We start from the raw sequence: 11073 nt of genomic DNA on the forward strand, positions 1-11073 counted from the left end.
ACAGGGCGGGCTCAATCGTGAAGCCCATTTTTGCAATCTAACATTAATACAACACCGGTTTTGACCACAATTCGTACTACTTCTACTGGCCCAACCGCATAGAAAACCATAATAAAATTGTTGTTTACAGTCAGGGGTGCTGGCAGTGAGCGCGTGCGAGTACGGTTGCGCCGACGACAACATGACGTGGGTGCAGCGGCCCTTCACCACTACCACCACCACCACCGCGCTACCACCCATGTACAACAGCGTCGCGAACGCCACGGTCAGTACCACTAATTACCATCCAAATATCGTCACGCATAATTTCCAAAGCCACGCTTTTTCATCTGACCGTAGGAACATAACCATACATAACCGGCGGATACCTACTACGGATAAAACTCAAGCCATAACACGATCATGGTATGAAAGGGTATATCATCGTGAATATTTAATGCAGCGAATAGCGATGACGTATGAATGTTTCACACAAAGTATACAGTAAAATGTAAATGCATACCTACACGGGCGCGAACTTCGAGGAATCAGGGCGCTGCGCGCTGTGGTCTGTCAAGCTGGAAAGTCGGGACTCGGGACTTCCCCGCTATAATTTTGACCATGTCTCGGTGTGCCGTGTGAGCTCAGTGCATCACCACGTCAAAAATGATTCTGTATTAAAATGCCAATAATTATAAAACTGTGTTTAATTTTTTTCTATAATTTTTAAAATATACTCCTAGCCCTCGACCGCGGCAGTGACTGACGAGCCCGAAGACGAGGACGAGTTCGTCCGGAACCCTCCCCATCTCTGCTACAACGGCCAGTGTCTGGTCTACATGCAGCACTCCTCGCGCATGCGGCTGCCGCTGTCCCTGCTGGCACCGGAGCTGCCCGACGACAACTCCACCGCCGAGAACAACTGGTGCACATATCGGACAGGTATTATAGGCTATTCCATTTAGTAATAGAGTAGCAGTATTTAGCAATGGTGCCTAATCAACATGGGCGTAGCCAGGATTGTACATAGGGGGGGGGGGGGGGGGGGGGGTAAAAATAAAACTGTAGAAATGACAATTCTGTATATTAAAGATATCCAAAAAATAATAAGAGGGGGCTGTTACTACATCGCTATAGAAGCCAAAACTGTGGTTAGTTTTTTGTCTGTCTACCTGTCTGTCTGTCTGTCTGTATGTTTGTTCCAGCGTCACACGAAAACTACTGATCCGATTTGAATGCGGTTTTCGCAGTTATATTTGTCTTCTCCCAACTTAACATCTGGTGTACAAAAATTTTTCCCCCCACCTCTCCAAGGGGTCAAAAGAGGGGGTAAAATTTTGTACCAAACTTTTTTCTTTAACACGAAAACTACTGATCCGATTTGAATACGGTTTTCGCAGATATATTTATCTTCTTCCAACTTAACATCTGATGTATAAATTTTTCCCCCCTCAGCCCTCTAAGGGGACCAAAGAGGGGGTCAAATTTTGTATCAAACTTTTTTCTTCAATGGACTAACTTCATGTTATTAACTGTATTTTCCAATTTAACATCTGGTGTATAAAATTTTTCCCCCACCCCTTTAAGGGGGCCGAAGAGGGGGTCAGATATTGTATCAAACTTTTTTTTTAACATGAAAACTACTGATCCGATTTGAATATGGTTTTCGCAGATATATTTGTCTTCTTCCAACTTCATATCTGGTGTATAAAATTTTTCCCCCCCCCACCCCTCAAACGGACCAAAGAGGGGGCAGATTTTGTATCAAACTTTTTTCTTGAATAAACTTACATCATATTATAAACTGTATTTTCCATTTTACTATCTGGTTGCCAAGCAAAAACATGTTGCGTCGTTAGTGTTGAGTTTTAATTCTCCTTTAGGATCAAACAAAGTTATTTATTAAAAGTGAAATTAATCTAACCAAAACTAAACATGCAGATTTTGCGTGTCGTTTGATTAACATGCGGGAGGTTTTTGCCCCCCGCCGGTACTTGGGGGGGCTGCGCCCTCCCAAACCCCCCCCCCCCTCCTGGTAATGTTGCTAAGCAAAATGGTGTTGCGTCGTTAGTGTTGAGTTTTACTTCTCCTTCTTTAGAATCAAAGTAAGTTATTTATTAAAAGTGAAATTAATCTAACCAAAACTAAACATGCAGATTTTGCGTGTCGTTTGATTAACATGCGGGAGGCTTTGCCCCTGCCCCTACTACACCCCCCCCCCCCCTGGTAATGTTGCCAAGCGAACACGTGTTGCGTCGTTAGTGTTGAGTTTTAATTCTCCTTTAGGAGCAAACAAAGTTGTTTATTAAAAGTCAAATTAATCTAAACAAAACTAAACATGCAGATTTTGCGTGTCGTTTGATTAACAAGCGAGAGGCTTTGCCTCCGGCCGGTACTTGGGGGGGGCTGCGCCCCCCATTCCCGCCCCCCCCCTCCTGGTAATGTTGCCAAGCAAAAACGTGTTGCGTCGTTAGTGTTGAGTTTTAATTCTTATTCCTTAGGAACAAACTGAGTTATTAATTAATAGTGAAACATGTGAAACATACAGATTTCGAGTGTCATTTGATTAATATGAGGGAAGCTTTGCCTGGATATGGACAGACGGACAGGCTGATATTATATCTTTGTACTCGGGTTCCGTTTTTTACCATTTGAGTAAGGGACCATAAAAAGGAGAGAATTATCCATTTCCGTTATTATAATATGGTAACGCCTACGAAGTCGCGGGAAACAGCTATCCATACTAATATTATAAAACGAAGCAGCCTAACGAAGCAACCAACTAACTTGATTTTTGGCATCGACATAGTTGAAAGGATAAAGAGTAACATAGGCTACTTTTGGTCTTGGAAAAACATCATGTTTCTAAAGGAGATTTGAAAGAATATTCGTATTGTACACGATTTTCGAATTTCACGCGAGCGAAGCCGCGGGCAACTGAATGCCTCCACTCTCACCCCTCTACTCTCTCCGCTCCACGTTTAGCATGGGCATAGCGAGGTACGGGCAAGGGAACCCCCCCCCCCCCCCCCCCCTACAAGAGCGATGTACTTACTTATTTAATTAAATACCATTAACATATTACAATATTATATTATACATAAATTCTAGATTACGATACTCTGTACAATGTACATAGTCAGGTAAGGTCTTAAGCCTGCTAAACCTGAAATCTTACGATCTAAGAAACATAATATTGCCACAATATGATACGGCGAAGTCCATTAAAGAAATTGCCTATAATATTACTTTAAAAGCGGTTCGCGTGTATTATAAGGTCAGCTGGGCGCGGTGTAACCTACATTTTTAAGTAAATTAATTTCACTCGATGGCTGAAATCGTTTTATATTCTCAGGAGGGCCGTCGAAATGCTTGGTTCCACCGGAGAAGCTGGTAGAACTTCAGCAGCTGGAGGAATGCACCAAGCCAGCAGTTCGTTGCCAAGTGCTGGACCCGTACGATGAGCCAGATGGCGTCCTCGCCAACGCCGAATGTCGACTGGTCATTGGAGATCCGACCTATACCTTCTGGAGCTATTTCGTCATAAGGTTGGTTTCGCAGTTCGCATGTCCACAAAACCTTTACGATCTCCTTCAGCAAAATATGAACCACGTTATGTACTTATCATAATTTATAATATTTCAGTTTAATACAAATTAGGGCTCCAAGCTCATCTACAAAAGCTCAAAAGTCATAAGTTCATAGGATTACTGACAGTGGCGTAACTATAACATCCGGGGCCCGTGGCAAAATGATGGGGCCCTAATCCCTATCAGTAAAAATCGTCACGATGTAAAAAATATCCGAACTCACGGCCTCTTGGGCATTTTTGGGTCGGGGGCCCGTGGCATTTTGCCAGCCCTGCCACTGAACTACACGATTAGGTACTGAACTTCATACTTGGTTCTTCGCGATAGAAAAGGATCAATGTAAAACACAGGATAAGCAATTGCCCAGTTTGATCTTCCTTACATAATAATTTGTGTTGTAGAATTTTCGCGGACATCTGGCCGACAGCGGGTCTGGCGCTGCTGGGCGCGGCTTGTGTGATCGCCACCCGGGAGACGTCCCTGGGTCGAGGGGACGTGGGGAGGCAGCTGGCCTTCGGCACCCTGGGTCTGGCCATCTTCCCCCCACTGGCCGGCGTCGCCGCCAACAACATGCCCGACAACCCCTACCTTGTGCCATTCCTCATGCACGCGATCTTCATGATACTCGGAGCGCTCATACTCATATTCGATACGTAAGTTGATTTTCTGACGCCCCCAGAAGAGAGGTTGTCTATTACTTACTTATCACTTATCAGTTACTTATCTAAGATTTAAAATCCTCACGTCAAATGTGAAACTCCTTTTTTGAAAGCTTGAGCTTGTTCTATAAGGTGCTGAAATATTCAAACAACCTACAATATCGGTTATTTTGTACTCGTACCAGAATTAGGTAACACTTATTTAAAACTCACAAAACCTACGCAGGTAAGTAATATTTATATGCAACATGCTGGCAACGAGAAGTATGACATTCTCATTATGTATTATGTTGTAGAGTGTAAGGACACTCTCCAGCCTCCAACATCGCATTCAATGCAGGCTGTACAAAAAGCTCTCTGGCAGTAATGACGAGCGAAACTCACGGATTTTCGTTATAATTTGTATTCGAATGGCTGATTCGAGGAAATAATTTTCCATTGTATGCACTACGTAGTATAGATACAATAATATAGATTTACTATTCCGTTGATAAACAATAATCTGCTAACTTTACATAAAAGATTGCGCTTAATAAAAATAAAAGAGTAGAGAAGTATACAGTACATACAGCTAGAAACATTTTAATTAAATATTGCATGATAAAGCTCTATTAAAAGAGGTTAATTAATGAACTTTCTAAATAATCTTTTAGCAAATCTAAATAATATGCATTGTGTTTGTGCACGTATTTGACAATATACTTATCAGTAAAATATAAGTAGGTAGGTACTTACTACTTACTTATTTGATAATGATGATTAACTAGCTAAAAGCTGAGCTTTGTCCTCACAAAGCTCGGCTTTGTGCCCTCGCTCGCCGCTCGCGTCGTCATACCTTGACTGAGTGATGATAACGCATCTACATAATATAAATAAAAATTACTAAGTATGTTAAAGCACAAATCAATAGGCATGATAGTTTTTCCGTAACGTGTACCACAAATTTTACAGATTGTGGGATATACTAGGGCTCGCTTCGATCGCCCTGATTATTTTAGGAAAGTGAAAGTTTTAACATCATACATTTTCTGTTAGACTTCACTAGATGACCACTTAGGTAATTGTTGTGTAACGTTAAACGTACTCCAATCTTTTATCGAACGATCACCGATTGGTTCAACAGTCAGTAGTGTAACCAACTATAGTGTAGTCAATTACTTACTAAATAGTACCAACTACTCTAGGTACTACACTACACTACAGTCTGACTACAGCTTGTGCTAGCGGAGTGACACGATACGTCACGGCCAAATATTCTGTGTATGAAATTGCACGAGCCAAGCCGTACTACCACGTAGGTTATATTCTACTCTACAGTCTACACTCTACGCGATACAAAATGTCGATATTATGCTATAGAAAGTGAATTGTCGCGTCGCGACGCCGCGCCGCGCTGCAGAGTAGATATCGCTTAGTGCGATTTCACTATAGAGACAGTACCACAATACACTACTAGTTACAGTCTGTCAAGAAAGAGTAGACGCTGAAATAAATTTTCCAAACATAATCACGATCAAATGGTAGTTTTTGCGTCTTGTATTTTCACAGAGAACGTTGGTACACCAATATGAATGCTCTGACACATTTTTTATTCACAATAATAAGGTTTTTGTACTTTTTATGTGATTTAAAAGTTATGTTCAGCGTCTACTCTTTTTTGACAAGCTATATACACATTACACAACATCAGTGCAGTGTCATGTAAATAATGTAATGTGCAGGCACATGCCGCTGTCGACGCCGGAGTGGTGGTGGCACACGGCGACGGGCGCGCTGGCGCTGCCGCTGTCGGCGGTGCGGCGGTTCGGCGCAGAGACCGCGGCGGTCTTCCTCGTGCTGGCGCTGCTGGGTACCCTGTGGAGCGCCATCGACAGCTATCTGCCTTGGTAAGAGAATCAACGCCTCTAGTAGCAAACGAAGTCACAAATTGTACTTTTACTTGCCTAATGGCCCTACATTAGTATCTAACTCTACTGAATTAGCGCCCCTAGTGATAAACAAAGACAATACACACAATATTGCAACTTGTTCATTCGTCGAACTCTGCTAGTTTCCAATTTCTCTATGAGGGCTTCATTCGTACACAATATTAATTGCTTTCTGTCAAAACTTTCGTAGCTACAAAATTTCTGCCAGACATAATATTATAATTTTGAATTAATATTATTCCAACGCCTATTGGGCTGTTACATTGCTGTCGGCTGTCGCAAGATCAACACCCTTTTGGTTACACTCTCCAGGACGGTGACTGAGTTGAACGGCACGGCGTTGGAGGTGGGTCTCACGTTGTCGGCGGGAGCACTGCCGGCGGTGCCCGCGCTGTGGTGGGCGGAGGCGCTCGTCGACTTCATCGGCCACTCCAACCTGTTCATCACCGCCTTCACCTTCTACTGTCTGCGGTACACGGGTGAGTGCACTCCACGCGCGTCGTGACCAGGGTACAAAGACTCAAAGACTTTAGCATCCAAGTAGTATATATAATACAAATTACAAATGAGTTCTGACTTCAGGGACACTTTAGACTACGTATGACAATATGGATACCCGATATACTGTCGTACCTAGTCGATTTCGTCGATTATTATCCTGGCCTCTCCCGCAGCATTTCATAAAAATACTCGGAGTTTGCGCTTACTGTGTGGGCCCCATTTAAATAATACTGTGTACATTAAGTTGGAAACCAATCACATAATTTAAAGGTAGGTATCATATGGAAGAAAAATGCGAAATACCTTAAAATCGTGGTTATATTTCAGTACAGTCAGAAAAAACTTGTATTAATATAATTATTGTTTTTAAGACTTGGTTGTATGCAAGTATCTCATCGCATCTCTTTCACGGGTAGATATCTATTTCACTTCCTCTGTAATCAGCCCTCGAGCCTTATTTTAAGTGATCCGAGTTCCGACAGCTGGGCACGATAATTAATTATAACGGACCTCATATTATTATGAAAGAAAGTTTTGAACCATTTCCCTAAAAATTATAATTACTAATCTACGACTTTTGAATATTATTGCAAGATCGGTAAAACTAAAAAGTCTGCGGGTCGAATTTTTCGCATATTGGTTAAAACGTGGTGTAACTTTTAAGCACTAATTATTATGTAGGTTACAACTTTACGTCGTAGTCGCACCAAAAGAACTATTATTTTATCATCACGGCGGCATCGTAAAAAGCCTACAAATTACAATCACTAGAAGAACTAGATGTCTCGCCTACTCTCAACTATTTCCGTACGTCGAGTGTTGAACGTTATTGAGTTAACTGAATAATTTGAACCAATAAATTGCAAATTTAACCAATCGTGGTCAGTAATGGATGTTGTAATTTTAAGCTCGTATTACTAATGCGAAAAGTTGCAACGGATCGGACGGAACGGATAGTGAAACAAGCATTATTTCCCGTCACGTTTTATAGGTAGGTACCGTAAGTACCTATTACGTAGGCCCATCCTTTAGTGGTATTATACTATAATATAGCTTTTCCATAGAAAATTCAGGTAAAACTGAATTTGATTGGTATGATTTTTTGTAGCTAAGTATGTACCTAAATACATTTTTTTAAAGGACGGCTTATACCTTCTATCGCGGGAAAATGCATGACACCAGTTGCGCGTACGATGACGCAAGGGACGCGAGCTATTTAGGTATTGGTTAAAACTTAGGTAGTTATAAAGCAAAACACGGCCTGCAAACCTTCAAAAAGAGAGCGTATTACCGCCTAAAAGGCTGGCAACGCACCTGCAGCTCTTCTAATGTTGCGAGTGTCCATGGGCGACGGTAGCTGCTTTCCATCTGGTGACCCGTTTGCGCGTTTGTTCCTTATTTTATAAAAAAATAAAAAAAACAACTTGTATCTCTTTCAGCCTTAGCGTACTGCGAATCTTACGGCTGGATAGTAGTGTGCGAGCTGCTAGAGGTGTTTACGCTGAGCCTCGTGTGGGTGACCGCGGTGCTGTACTTCCGACACCTCGTGCCCAAGAAATACACCACCACGGGACAGGCCCTGCCTGTCATCGCGCACTTCTGTATCGGTAAGATAGAACGAGATGAATTATTATAAAGTGTACGGTCTAATCCAAGATTCTGAATTACAATTTAAAAGTCTCCTTGGACTTAAATTTTAAAAATAAAACACCGATTATTGTATAATGCGCAGCCTCTAGAGTCTAGCCGCTAGCGGTATTAATAAAAGCATCAATTTATTGGCCAAGAGCACTGTCTCACAATTACTCTACTCGGTAGGTGTAATCAGGCTCTAACACAAACTACCTACATTGGGATTGGGCTCTAATAAGTAATATCGTTAGGAAAAATTGAGACAGCGGTTACTGCTACCACGAGCGACGTACTGCGTTCTATTGCTAATTGCTATCTAATCCATTCAAGTCCTATGTTAACCGTAGAAATGCGACATCTCCTTAAGCTTGCTATAGCGCACGCCTGCATCGATTTGGGTCGTTCTAGTTTAAAGATATTATGTAGTAGTCAATACACAACTAATGCCAGGTATCTGAGAATTTTTGACAGGAATATATCTTTTCACTGGCGTTGTTGATTCGTAATTTTTTCGACGATAGCCAATCAAAAGCGATAATGAATACTTAGATAAACACGTGTCATAAAACTTAGGCACTGGGCAGTGGGCATACATATTATGCACATCTCACACCGGTTCTTCTCGCCGGGTGTTAGTTCCCAAACCGGTGGTAGGCACTATGTAGACTTTCTGAAAACTTTCATTTCAAATATATTGGAACGGAGTTCCTTATCGCGCGTTGCGAAACGAGGCTAGACGGAAAAAGTTGTAACGACATGACACAAAAGTGTCGGTATATTACAACTAGAGCAAAAATGCTTCAGTTGTAAGCCGTGCGGGAGCGCTCTCTTTTTTTTTTGTTATTTTTATAACCGCGTTCCATCCGGGTGTCCCTTGACACGTCTTTATTTATCACAGGTCGTTGTATCGGCGCCATAATCAGCGGGCTGGTGTCCATGGAGCTGCCGGACGAGAGTGCGCGGGCGCTGTGGAAGGCGCTGGCTGGTGTCGCGCTCATCACCGCCGCGGTCTACCTCACCCTGTACCACACGCTGCTGGCGCCGCGCTGCGCCTCGCCCGGCCATCCGCCCCCGTCACATCTGCTCCAAGGTACTTCCGAATTGAGAAGCAAATCCCTCTTTCCCCTTGTCATCAATAGAGGTTCCCCCTACATTCTTTGTCTATTCTAATAATATAGTGTTCTGACTTCTGTCAATCATACACCTTACCCTAATATGCCCAGAACCTTAAATAGGTTAAAGACAGTCCTGTTAGAGAGCCATACTAATATTCTGTCTGTCTTCTTACGCTTAAGTTACTATACTTCTAGCTGTTAAACCGAAAGCTGAGGATATTTTTTGAGACTCGGAAAGTAGGTATAGCTGATGGAGAAAAATGTACGATCCTGATTCTGGATCCGGGGCGATAAATGAATTTTGGCGCGTCTAGTCGAATATAGTTAATTAGGCCATCCGCTTACTCGTAACTCGTAAGTCGTTCCTTCCCATGTTATCAACAGTAGCTATCACCTTTTAACTTGTGATGATATACAAATAATATTTTTAATGCATTATGTTTGAAAGCTTCCACCATCGAAGGACAACTCAATGGTAAAGTTACCCTTTTTTAAGTCACTCTCCTAATACCTATAGAGCACTATTTCAGGTCGTCGAAAAGGTCAAAATGGTCGACCCCTATTTTTTATGCCAATTGCCCCTTGAAAGATAATGAGGCTTAGGAAACTTATCTGCCGTATAATCCAATGGGCACTACCTTAGAAATGGACCAGGCATGATTTAATGAAGATCTTTACTTCTGTTTTTTTTTCTTAAAAAGTTCCATAAATAGGAACACCGTACAACTAAGTAGCATAGGTACCTACATGATACACAATACATATTTTTATTTCCAATTTTTTTTAAACGACCCAAAAAATTGTAGCTTTAGCACTAATATGTATTCTTTGGCTATAGAGAAGACCATTTTGACATTTTGCAGATGTCGTTCCCTTAACTCACTTATTGCAAGTTGCGACGGTATTAAACCAACACCTCCTGCATTAGGCTGCGTTTCCACTGAAGCGGAGCGGAGCTTAGCGGTGCCCGAATTGACCAATCGTGCTATTCCAGCGGAATGACAGCGAAGATTTCGAGCATTGTGATTGGTCAATTCGGCACCGCTAAGCTCCGCTCCGCTTCGGTGGAAACGCAGCCTTAGTAGGGTGAAGCCAAACGAGCGTAATTTTGTGAGTCGTGAGTCGCAGAATTTCTGCCGCGTAAATAATAAATATCTTTTCATACAAATCATGACTCACAAAATTACGCTCGTGTGAATCAAACAACACTTTTGTATGAAACTGAATGCAGCAGATTTTCTGCCAGCCGAAATTCTGCTCGTTTAGCTTCACCCTAAAATGTTGCTGTATGTTTCAGGATTGAACGCGAACGGCGGCTCCAACGGGAACTACTCTCCGATGCGCGTCTACCACGAGGAGCGGTCAAGGAAAGGACATTTCCGCTACTGACTCCCTCAGACGTGACGATTTTAATGAAACTTTTTTATAAGTTGTACACTTTTGTGATACCTACATAATTTACACCGTGATCTGCGGGGCTAAAAAAATGGTCACATTTTGCAATTCCTCTCAAATCAATTCAGAAAATGAATTGTCAAAACGTTAGTTTGTAACGAATGTCAAATTAGTACGAATTGTACGAATTACTTGACATATGATTCATATGAATAATAATTGCAAGCAGAGTGACCATTTTGCGATTTTTAAAAAACGAATCTCATGATTCATA

At 42.0% G+C, this 11073-nt stretch overlaps 1 protein-coding gene across 4 annotated transcripts in view; it reads left to right on the forward strand.

Annotated features, from left to right (window-relative positions):
- Positions 1-10922, forward strand: part of LOC121728799 — a 29385-nt gene extending 18463 nt beyond the window's left edge. For 3 of the 4 annotated variants that reach the window (XM_042117093.1, XM_042117091.1, XM_042117094.1), the window contains exons 6-15: positions 131-265; positions 723-921; positions 3335-3527; positions 3971-4222; positions 5950-6114; positions 6469-6635; positions 8097-8264; positions 9188-9379; positions 9853-9879; positions 10702-10922. In XM_042117093.1, the coding sequence (XP_041973027.1) occupies positions 131-265; positions 723-921; positions 3335-3527; positions 3971-4222; positions 5950-6114; positions 6469-6635; positions 8097-8264; positions 9188-9379; positions 9853-9879; positions 10702-10793 (1590 nt within the window). In that variant the 3' untranslated portion in view covers positions 10794-10922. The remainder of the gene's footprint in view (positions 1-130; positions 266-722; positions 922-3334; positions 3528-3970; positions 4223-5949; positions 6115-6468; positions 6636-8096; positions 8265-9187; positions 9380-9852; positions 9880-10701) is intronic. The other variant, XM_042117095.1, reaches the window with a different exon arrangement.
- Positions 10923-11073: the final 151 nt, after the last annotated feature.

This window comes from Aricia agestis, chromosome 7 (genome assembly GCF_905147365.1).
Source record: "Aricia agestis chromosome 7, ilAriAges1.1, whole genome shotgun sequence".
Taxonomy (NCBI): domain Eukaryota; kingdom Metazoa; phylum Arthropoda; class Insecta; order Lepidoptera; family Lycaenidae; genus Aricia; species Aricia agestis.